This window comes from Notolepis coatsorum (assembly GCF_963971535.1).
Source record: "Notolepis coatsorum genome assembly, contig: SUPER_7_unloc_5, whole genome shotgun sequence".
NCBI lineage: Eukaryota > Metazoa > Chordata > Actinopteri > Aulopiformes > Paralepididae > Notolepis > Notolepis coatsorum.
This window is the reverse complement of record NW_028174876.1, coordinates 251,571-274,939: the sequence shown is the minus strand read 5'-3', so window position 1 is coordinate 274,939 and position 23,369 is coordinate 251,571. Positions and strand designations below refer to the sequence as shown.

The 23,369-nt window shown below is 46.6% G+C and overlaps 1 protein-coding gene across 1 annotated transcript in view; it reads left to right on the top strand.

Moving 5' to 3' along the window:
• LOC311232760 (syntaxin-3-like) overlaps positions 1–23,369 on the top strand; it is a gene marked incomplete at both ends in the record, with an annotated part of 174,083 nt that overhangs the window by 147,474 nt on the left and 3,240 nt on the right. The window contains one exon of the mRNA XM_084338339.1: positions 9,880–10,014. Within this exon, the coding sequence (XP_084194465.1) occupies positions 9,880–10,014 (135 nt within the window). The remainder of the gene's footprint in view (positions 1–9,879; positions 10,015–23,369) is intronic.

Below are 23,369 nucleotides of genomic sequence, written 5' to 3'. Positions count from 1 at the left end.
GACTCAACTCACGGGTGAGCTTGACACACGACCAGCCCAGAGGAACAGCACCTGGGTACACGGGCCTTGGTACCCGCCAGGTACCAGCCCACCACGACACGTAAGAGGAGACTCGCCTAGGAGGCCTCTCCCCCAACGCTCACCGATGTGCCAGCCATCCATGGCATCGTACCTTGGCACACCGACGTTCCCGGACTTCACACACGAGAACAGAGCACAGTACACAGAGCTACGAATGTGCTTAGAGACAATGATGTCCGATGTACCAGATGAAACGTACAAGTATGCTATCCTACTCAAGCACCTGAAGGTGCCCAGAGCGCACAATATAGCGCTGGCATATTCCAACTCTACTACCCCATACACCGCGGCTCTAGTAGCCCTCGACCAACGTTATGGACGCATATGGGACTACGTAATACAAGAGATAAGGAATATTGACCGTCTACCCCCAGCCACAGACAATCGCTCATTAGATGACCTCTCTATCAAGGTACAATCCCTGGTAGGGATGCTGGGGGCACAAAAGGAAAAGGGTATGCACGAACTGTACGCGAACTCTAATGTTGAGAGAATATTAGAGAAGCTTCCGCCCGCCCGACAAGAGCGCTTCAGGCGGCAAAAGGACCACCGTGATCCTAACGGTCCCGAGCCATCCCTCCTAGACCTAGCCGACTTCCTGGCGAGAGAAGTCAGCAGCCTACGATTGGATACGTTCGTGCGGAGCGCGCCAAGCTCCAGAGAGGGACCTAGGAGATCAAACGATGGCCGCAGGCTGGTGACCGTCATGCACCAAGCCGAATCAGTACCGCGCAACAAGAACCACAGTACCCCCTCGATGAAAGAGAAGTGGAAGATTGTATGCCAGTACTGCGAAAAGGAACACTGGCTGTCACACTGTGACACGTTCAAGAAGATGACCGCCGACGAGGTGAGTCAATGGATAAAGTCCAACCGCCGCTGTTACCGCTGTGCGCGCAGTCACATGGCAGCCGAGTGCCGCTTAAAGAAGAGGTGTAGTCGGTGTGACGGAGCCCACTTGGACGTTTTACATGACAGTAACAGAAGGAAGCCCGCACCCTCAAGCAGCACAAAGGCAAGTGTTATGTACATTGACCCCGCCAGCAGCGGGGGCGCCCGGGTGCTCTTGAAGGTGGTCCGTGTAACATTGAGTTACGAGGACAAGGTCATGGACACCTACGCCGTCCTTGACGACGGGTCAGAGAAGACCCTTCTCCTCGCGTCCGCTGCGGCCCAGCTGGGGCTGCGGGGGAGCGAAGAAACAATGACGATTCGGACTATAAGAAGAGACCTGAAGACGATCAAGGGTGAGAACGTCTCCTTCACTATCGCAGCAAGCGGGCAGCCAGAGAGACGGTATAGGATCACTAACGCTTTCACCAGCCAAGACATAGGCCTGTCGCAGTACACCTACCCCATCGCCAAGCTGATGGATAAATACGTGCACCTGCGTCAACTACCTATACCGCTCATAGACGGTGCCACCCCGACCCTGCTGATAGGATCCGACCATGCACACCTCATCGTCCCGATGGACCGGGTCCACACTGGGCCCAGAGGCTGTCCAGCAGCAGTCGAGACCCGCCTAGGATGGACACTACAAGGCCCCCTCTCCAGGTCTCCCAACCGAACAGCAGCCACTCGCTGCCTCCACTCCAGAGTGACAGAAGAAGACACCACCCTCCTACAGCATGTCGAGAGGCTATGGACACTAGAGACAATGCCCTTTAAGAACGAAAAGAAACACATTCGTTCCAAGGAAGACATTTATGCCATAGCCCTCCTCAAGCAGGGGACAAAGAGAGTCAAAGTCAACGGAGTGATGAGATACGCAACTCCACTCCTGAGGCGGGAGGGTATGCCTACCTTCCACGCCCCAAAAGAAGCGACGGAGCGGTATCTATCGAACACAGAGCGGCGCCTAGCCAGAGACCCCGCTCAAGCTACTGTGTACCGCGCTGAGATTAACAAGCTAATCACAGCGGGACACATAAAGAAAATTGACATTAAAGAGGCCGATCAGACGACCGAATCATGGTATGTGCCGCACCACAAAGTCCACCACAACGGCAAGGATCGTATTGTGTTTAACTGCAGCTACCAGATCGGATCACAAAATCTGAATAAAGAGCTTTTGCCCGGCCCAACACTCGGCCCCTCTCTACTAGGCGTGTTGCTACGTTTCCGCCAGAACAAGGTGGCCATCAGCGGCGACATCAAAGGGATGTTCCTGCAGGTGCGACTAGTGGAAGAGGACAAGCCCCTGCTGCGGTTCTTATAGAGAGAGAGGATCGGGGATGAGTCACCATCCATCTATCAATGGGAAGTCCTCCCTTTCGGAACCACATGCAGCCCATGCTGTGCTACGTTCGCACTGCAAAAACACGTCGCAGAAGACCCAGCAGCTGATGAAGAGGTCCGACAAAGTGTAGGAAATAGTTTCTACGTGGACAACTGTCTGCAAAGCGTCTCGACGCCAGAAGAAGCCGAGGCCCTCCTACTCAAGCTCCGCGCCTCCCTGATCAAAGGCGGCTTTGATCTCCGGCAGTGGGCCAGCAGCGACCCTCAAGTATTGCGCAGCCTCTCCCCAGAGGACAAGGCAGCAAGCAGCGAGACCTGGATGGCGACCATCCCAGGAGAAGCCCAAGAAATGACATTAGGACTAGTCTGGCGCTTCAAAACAGACTCGCTCCATTATAAACACACACCCCTGACCAAGGAGCAGGGAAGGTCGACTTCACTACCGACCACAAGACGGAGTGTATACAGAACACTCGCCAGACAATATGACCCGTTGGGATGTATTCTACCTTACACCACCAGGGCAAAGATGATTGTGCGAGCGCTATGGGACAAGGACCAAGGCTGGGACGATCCCATACCCGAACACCTTGCCTCCACCTGGAGAGAGTGGGAGACAGAACTCAGCTCGCTCCCAGGTGTCAACATACGCCGCAGCTACTTCCCACCCACAGTGAGGCCGGAGACGTGTCAGATGGACCTGCACGTCTTCAGCGACGCCTCCGAAGTAGCCTACGGTTCGGTGGCCTACTTGCGGGCCCGAGAGGAGGGAGGAGAAATACATACTGCCTTCATCCTGGCTCGCTCAAGAATAGCCCCCCGCAAGCAGCAATCTATCCCGCGTCTAGAGCTCTGCGCAGCCCTAGCAGGAGCGCAACTCGCCACGTTAATCCAACGTGAACTCACCATCCCGGTGCAAAGAACAATCCTGTGGTCAGACTCCATGACCGTACTCACATGGATCCAGTCCGATTCGTGTAGATACAAGGTCTTCGTGGGAGTCAGAATCACAGAGATCCAAGATTTAACAGAAGCAGCATGCTGGAGGTATGTGGACACAAAACAGAACCCAGCTGACGTCATCACACGGGGAATGTCCCTGGATGACCTCACCCGTCACAATCTCTATAGTGACGGTCCCGAGTTCCTCAAGCTCCCGGAAGAAGAGTGGCCTACACCCACCCCACGGGAGGCGAGTGAAGAGGAGGCAGAGAAGAAGAAATCTATGTTCTGTGGGTTGACACACACACTAGTCCCCACAGATCCCAACATAGACGACTGCCCCACCCTTGAGAGTGCGCAGCTAAGACCACCCAGAGGTTCCGTCCACTACTGACATTACTGCAGCTAACTACGAAGAAGCAGAACTCCTTCTGCTACAGCGAGCCCAGAGAGACTCGTTCCCCGACGAGCTAGACTGTCTGCAGGGATCAAAGCCAGTCCCGTCAGACAGCAGACTGCTCCACTTGGCCCCTGAGAGCGCCAGGAGAGCCCCAGACTTAACGGATGACGTCAAGTACCCGATAGTCTTAAACAGCCGACACAAGGTCACAGAGCTCATCATAAAGAAATACGACGAGGACGTGCTCCACGCCGGGGTAGAGAGAGTCTTCGCGGAAATCAGACGTCGCTATTGGATACTGCAAGGAAGAGAAGCAGTACGACGCTTCCAGCGGACCTGTCTAGACTGTCGCAAATGGCGAGCACAGCCCAGTATACCCCGGATGGCTGACCTACCCCCCTGTCGCCTCCGACTCTGCGACAAGCCCTTTCACTCCACCGGTATGGACTGTTTCGGCCCGCTGTATGTAAAGAAAGGAAGAGGGAAGGAGAAGCGGTGGGGTATTGTATTCAAATGCATGACCACCCGAGCGATACACATAGAACTCCTTCCAACCATGAGTACGGACTCATTCCTTATGGCCTTCCGGAGATTCACATCGCGGAAAGGAAAACCGTCTATATTATTGTCTGATCACGGGACAAACTTCAAAGGCGGAGAAAGAGAGCTGAGAGAGAGCTTCCAAGCTATGGGCCCAGAACTTAAGACCCACCTCGCTCCATCTCAGATTGATTTCCAGTTTAACCCCCCGAATGCACCTCACTTCGGTGGAACTTGGGAACGAGAAGTCTCTACAGACCCGCCAGAAATGGGTAAAAGAAAGAGACAATTTGACGGAAGGCACAGTCGTCATGATTATCGACCAGTCACTACCCCGAGCTATGTGGCCGGCCGGCCGCGTAAGCAAAGTGATCACTGGTGCCGACGGAAAGGTCAGAGCGGCAGAAGTGCTCGTCCAAGGGCGGACATACACCCGACCCGTGGCGAGGCTAATAGAGTTGCCAAGGCTCCCCGACTCTCTTGATGACGACCATGACCCCCTGACTTTGTGAACTGCCCTACCCTCACAACGGACATTGAGTAGTGGACAGTGCGGTTAATCTGTCTCTGCTTATCTAATTAGGTGCGGACTAATTAGGAGGCGGCTGTTACGAAGGGTCAGATTAAACCGAATATATATATTTATTACTTGAGATATATTGTATAGTATTTGTATATCGTCTGATATCCCTTGTATATTCTTTGTACATATACACGGAATATCCCTTTACCTAGTACAGGCCAGACCATAATATTCGTTCTCCTATTGGACAGCGATCCCCTAGGCGCCACGGCCATACCCCCAATGTCTAGTTCAAAGTCACCGCCAAGACATGCCTGGACATGCCCGGTTCTGCGCAAGAATACGAGACAGAAATAAGGCTGGTACTAGATTGTTCACCTTACGTATAAATACGTCGCAGGTGGATACAGCAGTATGTTACCCCAATAAGTTGAAGCCTCACACCATGATACAACGTGCTGTGAAGTGGGCCCGTTTTGCCCCGAAATAGAGCCTTGAGACCGCGTGCGAATTGATAGCTGAAGTGTCAGAGTTTAACGCTGTATCGTCGAGTTCGACCTATTCTATTATTAAGTAATAGTCTATTATGTATAGTGTATCGTGCGGCTACCGTTCTACAGTGACCAGCATTACCAACGCTTCCTCGTACCGAGCTAGTGCGCTTATCCAGGCTGGGCGGCTTAACCTGGTGCCGTCATCCGAGGAGCCCTAGACGAGAACCGTGTGGATATGTACACTGGATAACCTACCCCGACGACTACAGAGCCCTTTTCGGCTGGATTATATTTGCTTTGGTCCTGTAGCTGATGGAGCGGAGAATCGTCTACACCCACAACTGTGTGGGATTTACCCTGTGAGGAGCATCGTCGAGCCCGCCTCTAGGACCCCTGAGGCTGGCTAGCTTTCCTCCATGCGGCACTGCATACCGGAGAATAGCTGTTGTTCGTCTGCGGATCAAGGGATTATTGCACTCCTGTACCTGGAGTCTCCTTATTCATCGTTGACCCAGACTTTCGCTACCGACAAATCCTCTCCCCTGCTGGCCTACAACCGGAGGGACCCTATTAGTATCTCCAGCTGCCCTACTAGTGTACCATATATAATTCTTATGATACAGGTGGTATTAATTATCTCCTGCGTAATATTCTCATGGACTTACGCTCTTGACCTATTCATGCACATTCTTTGCCTTACAAGCGCAACTCTCAATCTTGATAAGTAAAGTAATGTAAGATAATCTTCGTGCTGCTAATAAATATTCTTCTAAACGATATTTGTTGTGAAGCCGTGTTATTGTGGAAGTGTTCATCTCATATACATGTGTACTGTATGGCCAGTAGTAATGTACATAACTCAGTAGTGGTTTAATGATACCATACTTATTCAATATAGTCATGGAATTGTACCCCTCAGTTACAGTGTGTGTGTGTGTGTGTTTGTGTGTGTGTGTGCGTGCGTGTGTTTGTGTGTGTGTGTGTGTGTGTGTTTGTGTGTGTGTGTGTGTGTGTTTTTGATTGATTAATTGATTTTATTTAGACATAAACAAATACAGATGAGTATTTGCTTTGTCAGGGATAGAAACGAAAAGTCCAGGGCCCTCATTCATCAACGTGTTCTACGCACAGATCTGTGCTTACCCTGTGCGTACGATCATTTCTAAGCAAAGAGTGGGATTCATCAATTTCGATTTGAACTTGACTCCGTGCTTACATCTACGCACAGGTCAGACCAGGCGTACCTGGCGCCCAGTGGTAGAATATATTATTACAACAAGGAAATGAGCTTCTGTGCATAATAACACTGGCATGTTCTGTACGAACCGTAGTTCATTATAGTTCATTGTAAAATAGCAACAGTAGTGTAATTATGGTCAAAACCCTATAAATAGCATTTGGAATAATAGATCTTTCTCTCAGAATGAATGCAGCATGGTTTATATAGCGTTATCGGAATATACGGGGTGTAGGCTACTGACTGACTGCGCTCCGTGTAGCTTGATTGATTGATTGATTGAAAAGTTTATTAACAGATTGCAGAATGGGTACAGTACAGTACAGCTCAGTACATACAATTGTTAATTGGGGATGCAGACCAACTTTCGTCTTGTTTACATCAGGGTCCCCCATTTTCAATTCATCATAAATCATAAAGCTCAACTCGTTATTATTTTGCGCAGACCGCAGAAACACGGGAACGTTTTGATTATATTTAAAAGGCTTTACGTTAAACGAAACAAGTGGAATTTCGAAGCTGTAAGCAGAATACAAGTCATATGAATATAGTGTTCTTCCCCCTTTTTACTGTATAAGAAAGAATAGAAAACGCATTGCAATGACACCAGATAGTGGACAGACTATGTATATGATGGGATTCAAGTTCGCGTTTTTGTTGATCATAGGCATGCTGTCAGAGTATGATATCAGAACATTTGTCGTCACAGATCATGTCCTAATAGAACATAGGCTATGGCATGGATCGTGATATTGTGTGGACTGTTATTATTACTGTCTGTACCGGTACCGTACCACCCATTGTGACAACAGCCTTGTGAGTCCCGCACACAAACATGATGGAATTCAAGTTCATGTATTGAAAGGCAGGCTACATCATACATGCAGTGAGATGCATTGCTACCCAATACTGACATCAAAATAGATTGTAGTATGCCTCTAGAAATCATATGCAGCAGGTAGAAAATTGACGGGAGATCCATCGCGATTTGGAATAAAATTGAGGAGAACTTTAATCCCTGGGTATTAATCAAACAACACAGGAAAAGGCAGTCATATTCCAGCGCGGTATTTATTAGTGTTTGCGCTGCCCAGGCAGCAATGGTTAATAGATATCATATCCGACATCACCGTAAGTGTACACGTCTGTCAGCCTGTCTCATGACACGCTTCCCTCGGCTTAGTCCATTTCTCCACATTTCATGGGTGTATTCCATTACCGTATATGTTTAATCGGGGCGTTTCTGGTATGCAAATACGTGAAAGCGTGCACGAGCCGCGGCGCAGAGCCAAGGTGGGATTCATCATGACAGGTGTGCGTAGAGCCTGCGTACGCACGTGTGATGAATCCCGACTTCCCTGTGCGTACACTAGTTCTACATTCCGTGCTTACGTGTGGAAATAGAACATGTTCTACGTCCACATTGATGAATGAGGGCCCAGGGCCCTCATTTATCAAGTTCGCTTAGAAAATGTTCTATTTCCATACTTAAGCACAGAATTTAGAATGTGTGCACGCACAAAAAAAACGGGATTTATCACACGTGCGTACACAGGTCCTACGCACACCTGTCATGATAAATATCACCTTGCTCCTACGCAGAGGCTTGTGCACACTTTCACGTATTTGCATACCAGAACCGCCCCGATTAACCATATACGGTAATGGAACACCCCCATGAAATGTGGAAAAGTGGACTAACCCGAGCGAACTCTGAGAGACTTCACTGAGAGCGAGATTGATCACAGAGGTCCAACCAACAAATTGAACGTATAATCTTCGGTGCGCCGGGAGCCAAGGATGTTGACTGACCCAGTCCTGCTACAGAACCAGCACATTGACAGAAATAAATGACAAGAGATGACCCGACATTAAGCACTGTAATGACTGAAATTAAATCAATTTCAGCATGCCAACTCTGCGCTCTACAATGCCTATTGTGTGCGCTCATCATGAGCCTGTGGTTCTGATCAGAGTCATTATGGCTTCAGTGGATAACCCTGATCTGCATTGTGATGTTTTAGATACCCCAGTAATAACATTACAATTGAATTAAATACAATTAGGCCTGAATGAGACTCCGGCCACCGGCACATTATCAGCCAAAATGCGCGTTTATTGATGGAGCAAACTCTGAGAGATTGTTCACAGAGGCGCTGCCGAACCAAGATATAATATGATGTGTATAATATAATGTGTGTAGAGGCATATGATACAATCTATTTTGTTGTTGGTATTAGGTAGCCTATATGAATTACATATAATAGCAGCCAGCCTACATTATGCAACAGTAACTTGTGCATAACACACAGCCCTGCGAAGCCTGCATACAGTAAACTAACTTGATCATTAATCTAGCTGTTGTATCTTTACGCTTATGAAAACATTAAATAATATGTATAGGCTATAGGCCGTCGCTTTAGCCTATATTCTCAAATGGCATTTAATGGCTATCCAAGTCCTCGATATCCTCGCGGACGGACCAGTATTTATATCATATCATATTCATATCATAGTTTACTCTATCAGCCTACCAGCATGTAATACGTTCTTTGTTAGAACTCAACTCGTTATTATTTTGCGCATAGATTGCAGAAATACAGGAACGTTTTGATTTAGGCTTTGACATTGTAAAACTAAATAAGTGAAATTCTGTAATATCACCCACACGATATATGCTCTGTGTCCAGAGCATGTATGCTTTTCATTCATTTAAGACACATTTATTTCAAGGGTTTTGTATACACATACACTCAACAAATAACCTCAGTCTGTTCTCGTTTTATTGTTTCTTATAGGAAAGGGGAAGAATATCGTGGGTGTTCATATGACTTGTATTCTGCTTACAGCTTCGGGGTTCCACTTATTACGTTTAACAATGGCAAAGCCTTTTAAATATAATCAAAACGTTCCCGTATTTCTGCAATATATGCGCAAAATAATAACGAGTTGAGTTACGCGGAGCACAGTCAGTGCTTATTTCCGCGTTGTGAAAATATTCTACCACCGGCGCCACCTACGCATGGTCCGACCTGTGCTTAAATATACGCACAAAGTCAAGCACAAGTTCAAATTGATAAATCCCACACTTTGCTTAGAAATGGTCGTACGCACGGCTTAAGCACATATCCGTGCGTACGTCACGTTGATAAATGAGGGCCCAGGACTTATTTCCATCGTTGTCCCTGGTGTGTGTGTGTGTGTGTGTGTGTGTGTGTGTTTAAAGCCAACAGAAAAGGCCCACATGACATAGTAGCATGTTTTACTGGGCTGTCAGGGTCTGTTGTCAATGGAGAATTGTGAAGAATCTCTCTCTCTCCCCCTCCCCTCTCTCTCTCTCTCTCTCTCTCTCTCTCTCTCTCTCTCTCTCTCTCTCTCTCTCTCTCTCTCTCTCTCTCTGTGTCTCTCCCTCTGTCTCTAGATAATGGAATCTAAGATCAACCAGCAGGCTCTGAATGAGATCGAGGCTCGTCATAAAGACATCATGCGTCTGGAGAGCAGCGTCAAGGAGCTCCATGACATGTTTGTTGACATCGCCATGCTGGTGGAGAACCAGGTAGGACCTTAACCTCTTAAGAACCAGGTAGGACCCGTCGAGACCTTAACCTCTTAAGAACCAGGTAGGACCCAGGTAGGACCTTAACCTCTTAAGAACCAGGTAGGACCCGTCTAGACCTTAACCTCTTAAGAACCAGGTAGAACCTTAACCTCTTAAGAACCAGGTAGGACCTTAACCTCTTAAGAACCAGGTAGGACCTTAACCTCTTAAGAACCAGGTAGGACCCAGGTAGGACCTTAACCTCTTAAGAACCAGGTAGGACCTTAACCTCTTAAGAACCAGGTAGGACCTTAACCTCTTAAGAACCAGGTAGGACCCGTCGGGACCTTAACCTCTTAAGAACCAGGTAGGACCCCGTCTAGACCTTAACCTCTTAAGAACCAGGTAGGACCCCGTCGAGACCTTAACCTCTTAAGAACCAGGTAGGACCCGTCTAGACCTTAACCTCTTAAGAACCAGGTAGGACCCGTCTAGACCTTAACCTCTTAAGAACCAGGTAGGACCCCGTCGGGACCTTAACCTCTTAAGAACCAGGTAGGACCGTAACCTCTTAAGAACCAGGTAGGACCCGTCGAGACCTTAACCTCTTAAGAACCAGGTAGGACCCGTCGGGACCTTAACCTCTTAAGAACCAGGTAGGACCGTAACCTCTTAAGAACCAGGTAGGACCCCGTCGAGACCTTAACCTCTTAAGAACCAGGTAGGACCCCGGTAGGACCTTAACCTCTTAAGAACCAGGTAGGACCCCGTCGAGACCTTAACCTCTTAAGCCCTATTCTCTACACCAGGGGTGGCCAACCCGTGGCTCGCGAGCCGCATGTGGCTCTTTGCCCGTCAATGTGTGGCTCTTCCATCCATAAAAAAAATAATATATATAAAAGTTTTTTTTTTTTATTATTAAAATCTTTTTCTTTTGTCACTCATTCCACAAGGACGTTTTACAGATTTACAGATTTTTTTTAAATGGTCCATTCGCATGTTCTTGGTATCTGAATCTAGGGACATCTATGGATCTCAGGGAATGTATTCCCAGTGTCAGAAATACTGTGTCTGTTACTAGGCTTGAGTCAATTGTAATGAACCAAATGAGAATAGCAATTCAATTTAAAAACTAAAATTGATCTTTGACTGTGAATAACACCATGCAAAAATTTACCAGACCTGAAAAATCTAAGCAAATGAATAAAGGGAAGATGATTAAACAGAAGGTTTTGTAGATACAGTACTGAATTCTGCCATCTTTTTTATAATGTACATTTCTCCACCATTTTTCATCGTATTGCAACACCGTTTTTTGCTAGACGTTCACAGAAAGGTAGAGAAACTAACTGCATTCTGTTTTATGTGTTACGATTCAAGGTAGGAAGTTTAGTCCAATAGTAGAAGGTAATAAGGAGGCGGAGATGGGGTTGCTCTTCTCAAAATATGTGTTCTTTTATTTTTATTTTTTTAAACTTAAATTTTTTTATTAAACATTTATAGACAAACAACACGACATATACAATAACCTCAACAACACTATTAAACAGACATAAATAATAAAGAAAACATTTAATACCCAAAAGACGAAAAATAAAAAATACTGACTTAAGCAAATAAAAAGCATAAAACAGTTACCTTAAACCAAAATAAAATTGTAAAACATTAAGTGTGTGACATGGGTTCAGAGACCCTCTTTGAACCTCTTTCCTCCTTTACCCTTCTCCCTCTTGTGGTGTATTTGGTTCTTCCTCTGTGATGTCGTTTTCGTTCCCCTTGTAATCCTCCCACTTACCCCATCTTTCTCCAAATTTCTCTTCCTGTAACCTCAGCATGTGTGTTATCCTCTCCATATCCTGTATCTCTTCCACTATTCCTACCCATTGTGCTATTGTCGGTGGGTCTTCCTTGTACCACAGTCTCGTTATTGCTTTTCTGGCCGCTATCAACATTATCTTTATTAAATATTTGTCCCCCCCTTGTATTCCCTCGTGTGTCAGGTCTCCTAAGTAAAGCACCAGTCCTGTTTGTGGTAACCCGTATCCTAATATTCTGATCATTGCCTCCCCTATCTCCTCCCAATACCCCTTCAGCTTCTGACATCCCCAGAATATGTGCGTGTGATTTGCCCCCTCCTTCCCACACATCCTCCAGCATGCTCTTTGTGTTGGTGCATATTTTCCCTTCAGCTCTGGGGTTATAAAGAATCTGATTATGTTTTTCCATCCAAACTCTTTCCATATCCTCGATCCTGTTGTTGAATGTTGCACCTCGCATATGTTCCCCCATTCCTTCCCTGTTATTTCTATCTCTAGCTCTCTCTCCCATTTCTCCCTTATGTAATCGGTCGTGTGTCCCTTGCTGTTCATTATAGCCCGGTATAATGCTGATATTACTCTTCCTTGCCCCCCTTCGTATGCCCATACTATCATCTTTATTATTCCATTCTGTTCTTTGTCTTTGGCCCCCCTTATTTCTTTGTTGTAGTAGTCTCTAACCTGTAGATATCTGAAGTGGTCCCTGTTTTCTAGTCCAAATTTCTCCTTTAATTTTTGTAGTGTCTGCATTTCCCCCTTCTCTATCATTTTGCATATCGCTGTTGCCCCCCCCCCCCCCTCTCCCACCTTCTGAATCCATGGTCTAACCTCCCTGGTTTGAATCTCTTGTCATGTGCTACCCATCTCAGAACCCCTGACTGCTTCTCCAATTTGTGTGTTTTTACTACTCTGTTCCATATGGTCAAGGTGCATTTGGTGATTGGATCTAATAGTCCCTCTTTTTCTTTAAATAGTTCCCTATCTCCCACCAGAGCTTGTACCTTGTATCCCTCCCCTTCTTTTTCAATGTCTTTCCATCTTGCCTCATATCTGTCGTTACACCAGCACGTCACTGCTCTCAGTTGTGCTGCATAGTAATAATCTTGTAGGCTGGGTACTGCCATCCCTCCCTCTTCCTTTGGTAGTTGTAGTGTTTTATATCTGACCCGTGGTCTTCTCCCCGCCCATATGAACCTCGATATCAGTCTGTCCCACTCCCTGAATTGATTCTGTGGTATTTGTATCGGTAGTGACTGGAATAGGTACAGTAACCTTGATAGTATGTTCATTTTAATTACCTCTATTCTTGAATTGAAGTCCAAGGGCATTACTGTCCATCTCTCTAAGTCTCTCTTGATGTTCTGATCTATCTGTGTATAGTTCGCCTCAAACAGTTTCTCCACCCCTCTCGTGATGTTCACCCCTAAGTATTTAATCTTGTCCATGTCCCATCTTATCCCGTACTGTTCCCTAATTTCCGTCGTTGGGGTATAGTTCCATGCTAAGGTCTGTGTCTTTGTCACGTTTAGTTTGTATCCTGAGTAGTGGCCATATTCCTTCAGTAGATCCATCAGTGCCGGGAAGCTCTTGTCTGGTTGCCTCATGTATACTATCACGTCGTCCGCAAATAGGCCTAGTTTATATTCCGTTCCCTTTATCCTTACTCCCTTAATGTCCTCGGTCTGTCTGATCAGTTGTGCCAGTGGTTCTATGAAAACGGCGAAGAGCGTCGGTGAGAGACAACATCCCTGTCTGGTAGCCCTCTCTAATCTGATTCTATCCGTCAAGCTGCCATTCACCTTAACCCTCGCTGTCGGTTCTTGATATAGCGCCTTGATCATCTTCATCGCCCTCCCGTTCAGTCCGAACCTCATCAATGTTTTATATAAAAATGTCCAGCTCACATTGTCGAATGCTTTTTCTGCATCTAGGCTAATCAGTACCGCGCTACCACCTTGTTTTTGTATCTCCTCTACTATGTGTAATGTCTTTCTCACGTTGTCCTGTGTCTGTCTCCCTTTAATAAATCCAGTTTGATCTTCATCTATAATGTCTGGCATAAACGTCTCAAATCTCTTTGATATTATCGATGTATACATCTTGTAATCCACGTTGAGTATGGACACAGGTCTGAAACTACTACATAATTCTCTATCCTTCCCTTCCTTCGGTATTGTGGTGATTATGGCTTCCTTCCACGAGGGGGGCATTTTTCCCTCTTCCATCGTGTGTCTGAACGCCGCCCCTAACATGGGTGCTAATTCCGTTCTAAATGTCTTGTAGAATTCCGATGGGAATCCGTCGCTCCCCGGAGACTTGTTGTTTTTAGCTCTACTAATTGCCTCTTCCAGTTCTCGTTCCGTAATTATTTTATTTAATTCTTCATTCTGTTCTTTCCCTATCGATGGTAACTCTAGCTTCTCCAGATATGCTTCTATTTCCTCTTCTCCCGCTGCTTTTGGCTGTGTGTATAGTTTCTCATAGTATTCTCTAAATGTCCTCTCTATTTCAGCTGGGTCTCTCAATATTTCATTAGTCTTTATATCCCTTATTGTGTGTATCGTGTTCAACTTCTGTTACGTCCTAATTCTCCTAGCCAACAGTCTGGTCACTTTTGGTCCCCCTTCATAGTACGTTTGTTTCATGAACCTCGCTTTCTTTTCTATTTCCGTCAATAATTCCCTATTTATCCTGGCTGTTCTGAAGGGCCAGATTAACACTGAGAATCTACGTTTTATTGTTTTATATAACTTGTATATTATTTATATATATAAGCTATATCCCTTTAAGCCTCCGTTTGAATCATAGCATTATTCGCTTTCCTCATTGGATAACGCCCTTGACGTCGGCGGCGCCAAGAATCGCGCCCCTCAGACAAGTTCAAAGACGAGTCTGGACAAGTTGAGACATGCCTGGGGCCAGCGCATTGATTCAGGACAAGAGCTTCGGTTGCGCCCTAGAAAGCCCTCTAAGTATATATATTGTGGAAGGCGCAAACAGTAGCAGTTCGTCCGAAGTAATGCAACAGCAGTAGTTGAACCTAACGTATTGTGCAGTTCGTCATTACAGTTAACGCAGTAACGTTAACCCAGTTCGTCTAGTAGCAGAGTCAAGTTCGACCTAACCTAACGTGAAGTAAAGAGTCGTCATTTAGTGCGAATCGTATTACAGCAGTTCGTTCGGTGTGCAGCATTAACAAGCAGTTTGTTCGTTTAGTAACTAGCGTGAACCTTAGCAAGTGTGTGTGGACTTAAAGTAATTAGTATCCGAACACGAGGTGAACCTAGCAGCAGAACTATTGGACATGTGAGCATTGGAACCTACCGCAGCGATATTGTAGAACCATTATTGGTGGATTATAGTGACTTGTGGAAACATAGTACCGTGGAGAAGAGCATCGTTAATACCATTGTCGTTTGGATTTAACTACCCTGAAGATTCTACATCGGGCTAGCTTCGGGGACGAAGCTGGCTGGCTATCATCATTGCTATCGGGCATTGGATTACAGCTATTACCCTGCTACCGAGCACTTGGATTATAAGGACCGGATCCGTATGAGAACCCCTTTCTTCAAGTGACCAGCCTGAGTGTCCGTATTTTCTTCATTCCTCTGGAGCTTACAACTCTGTGGGAGGATATCACCAGTCTCCAGCTATACCCTCGTTTTGCCCCCCTATATCGCCATCTCACGCCATGCGGCGTCCGGTCTAGTATACTTAGCCTAGGAATTATTCATTCCCACTGACTTTGCTACTCTCTGACTTTCTAATATCATTCGCCATAAAAGAGCGACCCAGGAATTATCAGTTGTATCTTCTGCATAATAATAAAATACTGTAAATGATATCTCTTTGTCACCGTGCCGTCTATTTGAGTGTCTGCCATAATAACTGTACTGTCTGGCAAGTAATAATAATAATATGTAGTAGTGGTTTAATCTATCACAATCTTTAATACAGTCAGGGTTTTGTAACCCCTCAGTTACACTGGCCTTTACTTCTTTGATTTCTCCGAGCGTTTCCTGTTCTTTTGTTATCTGGTGTCTCCCTTCTAGCTTCTTCAGCTTCCCTATCAGATTATGATATGTCTCCGTTCTGGCCTTCTTCAGCATTGCTGTCTTCTCCATCAATTTCTGTTATGGTTTGACACCGACCCCAAACGCTAACGACACAAGAGAGTAGGATTCAGAGTTGCCAAATACGAGGGCTTGTTTATTTGATAATAAGAATAAGTGAAACAGGGAAAGCAGGTCAACAAGAACAGGTACAATGAACAAGGGGCAAAGTTCTGCTGCTCTGCAGCTTCTCCCGGAAGGGTAGTCTTGGGAAGCAGGAGCAGACCTCTGTACCGCTCTGCAGAATTCTCACGGCGGATCTCTCAGATGTTGTACAAGACCGAGAGAGGGAGAGAGGGAATGAGTCAGTGACAGAGCAGACTTGAAACGAGCAGGAGGACAGGGTGTAATATTCTTCGTGTTAACAACACAGTGATGTGCAATATTCCAGAAACAGCCCAAGTGAAAATCTTCATGTAAACACACAGTGAGCAAAAATCCAAACACTGTCCAAATGTGAAATAATATCTTCGTGTAAACACACAGTGAGCAAAAATCCAAACACTGTCCAAATGTGAAATAATATCTTCAGCGTGAGCAAACACACAGAGGGAGGTGGAAGATCCCAAAAATATTATTCCATAAAGGAAAGAGCAAAAAACGATAATGGCTGGGTGAGTGACTGTTTGACAAAAAGGTGGTAGACTTCAGTGTAAAGGTTACACACGAAAATCGGAAATAGGTCAAGACAGTCAATCTAGAAAAACTCACCCAGACGAGCTGCGTAAAGGAACAGGAACAACAGAGGAGGCGAGCGCGCGCCACGGAGCAGGTATCCAAGCGAAGGCTTCTAGGAATTCCTGGAGAACAGCACAGTGAAACAGCAGCAACGGGGAAAAACATCCAGCGACAAAACAAGACGATCCAACAACTTAGGGTGGGGAAAACGGGGTATAAATAATGAGGGATCGATTGATTGAAAAGCAGTGACAGCTGGGGAATGTGATTGACAAGCGTGGGGAAGAGAGAGAACCAATCAGCGACGTCTCAGATGACGTCAACGGGGAGAAACGTGTGAACGAGGGAATTGAAATACTTGACAGAAAAAATGAATGAAAACAAAGCGAGGGTGGTTAAAGGAACAGGACGAGTGAGAAAGCAAGGACAGAAACCTCACAATTTCCCCCTTATCACCACCTTCAGTGTGTCCCATAGAATATTTGGATCTACCACCCCGTTGTCATTTTCTTCCTTATACCTGGCTCCTCCTTGATCTGACTCACCACCCCCTTGTTATTTAATATTCCTACATTTAGTCTCCAGATCGTGTTCCTCCGTCTCCCTTCTAGATCTACTGTCAGATATATGGCACTGTGATCCGATATGTCCGCTACTCCTATTCTGCTCTCCCGTACCCTGTAACTGTCCCCCGTCGTCATCAAAAAGTAGTCTATTCTCGCATATGTCACGTGCGGGTGTGAGTAATGTGTGTATTCCCTGTCCATGGCGTGCATCCCCCTCCAAACATCTGTAATTCCCATTTCCGTCATCTGAATATTCATATATCTACTGATTGGTGCCCGTCCTTTTCTAGTACTCGTGGTGTCTAGGTCGTGATTCAGTACTACATTAAAATCTCCCGCGCATATCAATATCCCTTCTAGTTCCATCACTATCATATCAAAAATGGTCTCATATAAATCCCTCTCACTCTCTGGGGGTGCATAAACATTCACTAACGTAATCATTTGACCCTCCATTTTTCCCTTCACCAGAACAAACCTTCCCTCCTTGTCTCTTACTTCCTTGATCAATTCAAATTTGACTGTGTTTTTGATTAACGTGATTACTCCTCTCCTCAGGTTCCGTTTAAAGGAACTATAGTATGCATTTTCATATCCGAACCTCTTCAGTTTCTCATGATCCTGTGCTACCAAATGTGTCTCCTGCAGAAAAATCACTTCCATCTCACTTTTTTTACATTTCAACATCACTTTGCCCCTCTTTATCACATTATTCATTCCATTAACGTTTAACGACATCATTTTTATACCTTTAACCATTGTCATCTTTCTTCTTCTTTCGTCTGTCAGTCCCCCCCATGTCACATTCATTCCCCCCTCTGGTTGTAGCCTCCGCTCTCTTCACCGAATACATATAATGATTAACATAAATAAAAGACATAAACTTTACATAAAGTGCTCCCAAGGCGTTCGGGGGGTCCCTGTGTCCCCCCCTGTCCCCTGCTGGTGGGTGAGGAGTAATTGCTCTCCTAGTGAGAGGCCTCCTCCTGACGGCTTGGGGGTTTGAAACCTTTACCCCCAACCGCTCGTCATATTTGTCCAGCTTTCTTACTGTTTTTATTGCTGTCGTGCTCCTGGTCAAAAGCGCTCTGTCCTTCATTCTGATCAAAGACCCCCATTTCCTAGGTCCCTCTCAATGTGGCTCATATGTTCCAATGTCCCTCTTTCCTCCCAAACCCGTGTGTGGTGTCTTCTGTGTACCACTTTTTATTTTCTTTTCCTCCTCTCTATTTTCTATGTGATGTCCATTTATCCCCTTAATCCCTTCCAACTGTGTTACTCGCAGCGTGTGTCTATGTACTTGTTTCAATATGTTCTGTGTTCCGTCTATCATACCTAATTATATTTCCATTTATTTCCTCCGTCAGCCTGTGTATTGTGTCCATGTATACGTTATGTTCGTTCCTATATCCTGCCTCTACCTGGGAATGTGTGTTTATGTATATGTTATTTCAGTTTCTATATTTTGTCTCTATTTGGATAGTTTTTCAATCTCTTGTGCGTGTACTCATCCGTTCGTCTCCTCCCGCCTCCTCTCCTCTCCTTCTCCGTCTCTGGCCTCCTCGTCCGTCTCCGCCTTCGGTCTGTCACTTCTCACCTCGGCCTTCTCCTCTCTCCTCCCTCCTCTCCCGGGCCTCGATCTCCCACTCTGGTCCATCTGCGTGCCCCCTCCAATCTCTGCTGCAGGCTCCGCATCTGGCCCTCCTGTCTCCTTCCCTCTCCGTCCTCCGCCATCTGCATCACCCGTCGCCTCATCTCCTCCGCCGCCTCCCGCGCCGTCGCGTATGTCACCGTCCCTTCCTTCCAGTGAATCCTTAGCGAGGTCATGGGTGATTGGAATTTCATTCCGTTTTCTTTCAGAATTCTCTTCATTCCGGCGTAGGACCTGCGTGTTATTGCCACCGCTGTCGAGTAATCTTGATCAAACGACAGTCTTTTCCCCTCGATTTCTATCTTCTTGGTCCACGCGGTTCTGAGTATCAATTCCTTAATCTCAAATCTCAGAAAGTTAATAATCACCGCCCTCGGAGGTCTGTCCGGTTTCGGTCTCGGAGCCAACGCCCTGTGGGCCCTCTGTATCTCCATTTTTTCCAGTCCCGTCTCCTTCAGTTGTTCCTTGATAAGCTCTTCCACATATTGGATCACCGATTCCCCTTCGACTCCTTCTTTCAATCCCCATATTCTGATGTTATTTCTCCGTGACCTCCCCTCCATGTCCGATATCTTTGTCTCCATCTGTTCTTGTTTTTGAATCGCACACGTTAACACCTTGTGTATCTCTGTGTTCCATTCCTCCGTTTGCGCCGTTCTAGTCTGTACCTCTGTTACGTTTCTGTCCTGTTCCGCCATCTTCTCATCCACCCTTTTGAGTTCTGTATTCATTTCACCTCTGAAGTCCTCCTGTTCCTTCCTCAATTCCTCCCGTAACTTCCCAATATAATTTCTTATCGTGTCCGAGTTCAGTTTCATGGTCGCCTGCATCGTGTCTGAGTTAAATTTTATGGTCGCCAATATCCCGGCCTGCATGAGCACGGCCCATCCTGGCATTTCCTTGTCCGTCTCAGCCGAGACTCCCCCTTCCTCCGCCTGCTCCTTCTCGGTCTCGCCTCGGGGGTTCTGCTCCATCGAACTCTCCTCTTCCTGTGAGTTCTCCATTTCTCTTTCCTTCATATTTGTTTTCTCCTCCTTCCTTCTCGTTTGCATCTTGATTTTTGATCACTTTTCGTCACTTTTCGGGTCCTTATTTCTCAGTTTTTCGCTCTTTTGACCAGGAGCCTCACCGCATGCGTGCTACTCTTCCGCTCTCATACCGGAAGCCTCATGTGTTCTTTTATTATCAGAAATCACTAGAGCAAGATACTGTAACGATAAAGAATAAGTAGCCAGGCGACAACTGAGAGGTATTTAAGGGAAAGAGAACCGTACACAAGACGGATAAAGAAGAACACTAAATAATAACAACAAGACAAGAGGTCCCACTTCTTGTTCGAGGCCGACTGCTCGCGGTAGTTCTGTTGAAGATCCGACAACAGACAGAGAAACAAGAGATTACTATAAAGGCAACATCCCAGCAAACCACACGCAGTGATTAATGACAACAACAACCCACAGGTGACAGTCAATCAGAGCTAATTACAGAGAACAGGGTGACGTACTCTAGAATGGCAGTAGGGTTTCCAGTCCTGGGAGAGGACAGACACCCAGAACGTTACATTATGGCAATAACGTTCAGGTTTGTGGGAGATAATCCCAAAAAAATAAGAGAAATAAAAAAGTAAATCCAGAAGTCAGATGATTGACAGGGGCTGGCGACTCAATGCCCTGAGATTTCTATAATCTTATATTTAATTTCACTAATAACAGTTAAAATCATTGGTAAACAAACGGGGCACCGGTTGAGAGAGTGAACAGTTTCAAGTACCTCGGAGCCCACATATCCGAGGACTTGACATGGACCACACACATTGACAGTGTTGTGAAGAAGGCACGACAACGCCTCTACTTCCTCAGGCGCCTAAGGAAGTTCCAAGTCAGTCAGAAGATCCTTAGGAACTTCTACTCATGTACAATAGAGAGCATCCTGACTGGCAACATCACCTCCTGGTTTGGGAATAGCACTGCACAAGACCGTAGCAGACTACAAAGAGTGACACGTTCAGCCGAACGCACAATTGGAGGGGGGCTTCCCACCCTCCAGAACATTTACAACAAGCGGTGCAAGGGGAAGGCTAAGAGAATTATTAAGGACTCGAGCCACCCGAACAACTGCCTCTTTGAACTGCTGCGGTCAGGCAAGCGATACCGGAGTCTTAAGGCGAGCACAGAAAGACTCAGAAGAAGCTTCTATCCCCAGGCCATCAGGCTGCTCAACGAACAATAAACACTATGCAACAACCATCAAATGCACACAGCACACACACCCACACACTCACTTAAACAAACAACACACTGCAGCACCCACTCTCCACACTTTAGATCACACAAACACACTTTATATTGATTGATAAAGGATTTGCACTACAACTCGTACACCTACTGTAAATTGTACCTAAATTGCACCTCATCCTATTTCTGCCTTGCACTATATAGTATTGTATATTAGTACACTACACAGTATTGTATATTATATGGTAACTCAGTTACGTCTATTCTGCATCGAACATTGTACATATGTCTATACTGAACACTGTGACCTCATTTTTTTACTTCTAATTTACATGCTATACTATGTTATTTTATTTCATACTTACCTTGTCTTGCACAGTCTCTGGAGCGTAACAGTAAGAAGCATTTTGTATAAAAGTATTCTGTACTTCTGTATGACAACTATTAAAGAAACTTGAAACTTGAACGTAATGCTGAAAATATACACTTTTTGTTATGGTTTGTAACCGACCCCAATCGCACAACACAAGACAGGTATGAGAGTAAGCCAAAACAGGGCATTTATTCAATACAAAACAAAAAGCGGCACTGTCCCTTTAAGGGAGAACACAAAACACTGGAACCAAAGAAATAGGGAAAAATGTGGCACTGTGCCTTTAAGAGGCGAGCAGGCTAAGGGGCAAGGCAAAGGGACAGGGTCAGGGCAAAAAGTCAGGGCAGGAACAGGGGCACTGGAGAGGGGGAACAGGGACAGAGGCCCGGGGAGGCGGGCTGGGGACAGGGACAGAGAAACAGGGTTAAGGCCTTGGACAGGGCGAGGGCCAGAGCTGCTTACAGGGATGGCAGGGTTCCGACGGCGGAGGCCTGGCAAGGAGATCCTCCTTGGAAGCGATGCGCGCCGGCTTGGGCGTCTGGAGTAGGAGCGCGCCGGCTTGGGCGTCTGGAGTAGGAGCGCGCCGGCTTGAAGAGACGCATCCTCCCGTGGTATAGAAAGCGATGCGCGCCGGCTTGGGCGTCTGGAGTAGGAGCGCGCCGGCTTGAAGAGACGCATCCTCCCGTGGTATAGGAAGCGATGCGCGCCGGCTTGACGTCTGGAGTAGGAGCGCGCCGGCTTGGGCATCTGGAGTAGGAGCGCGCCGGCTTGAAGAGACGCATCCTCCCGTGGGATAGGAAGCGATGCGCGCCGGCTTGAGGTCTGGAGTAGGAGCGCGCCGGCTTGGGCGTCTGGAGTAGGAGCGCGCCGGCTTGAAGAGACGCATCCTCCCGTGGTATAGGAAGCGATGCGCGCCGGCTTGGGCGTCTGGAGTAGGAGCGCGCCGGCTTGAAGAGACGCATCCTCCCGTGGTATAGGAAGCGATGCGCGCCGGCTTGAGGTCTGGAGTGGGACACTGGAAAACCTCCCGTAGGGAATTAGAGAGCGAAGACGGTGTCCCACTCCAGGCAAACGGCGACAGGTGGTGATGGCTGGCACCTCGTCTCACGCCGGAGACGCGGCAGGTGATGGTAACGTCCAGGACTCCATGAACACTGAACACAGAAAAGGATACAGAGTCCAGAACAAAGAACCAGCATACAGAACGACCCGACGAGGACTGGAGGGGAGGTCCAGGTATTTAAAGCCCTCTGGGGCGCTAATCATAACTTATCACAGCTGTGAAAGGTAGTCCAAGGGTGGGGGCTGGTGAAGAGCAGAGGAGAGTAAAACATCACGAGGGTGGGGGCTGGTGAGGTGAGGAGACAGGGAATTAAAGGGTGGGACAGAGGGTGGGACATATAAACACATTTACTATCCCAGTGGTTCCCAAACTGTGGTGCGCGCACCCCTTGTGGTGCGCGAGCGCCCTCTAGGTGGTGCGTGACATGAAAAGGCTAATGGTGGTAAAATGTTTTCCTTTTTTTTTACAATAAAATTTCATACAAATCTTAGTCAAACCTTTAGTATTATGGATATTAAACATGCTGGCAGAGTATTGTCGTGAACATTTTAATTAAATAAAGAAATTCCCTATCCATAGTCGCCGTGGGAAGAGATAAAATAAAAAATTAAATCTGTGCAACAATTTTTTCTAACAGAAACCCATTGGGGGGGTGCGCGAGCTAGGTCGGGAGGTGACAGGGGGTGCACGGCCAAAAAAGTTTGGGAACCGCTGCAATAGCATTGTGAGGCTGAACAACAGGACCAATTGACTATACATGTGCTTAACATTTTTTAAATAAACATTTACAGACTTTTTAATTTTTAATGGCTAAAAGTGATTTTGTAATTTTGTAACCGTGGGTCTCACAGGGTACTTTTAACCCTGTGAGGTCCA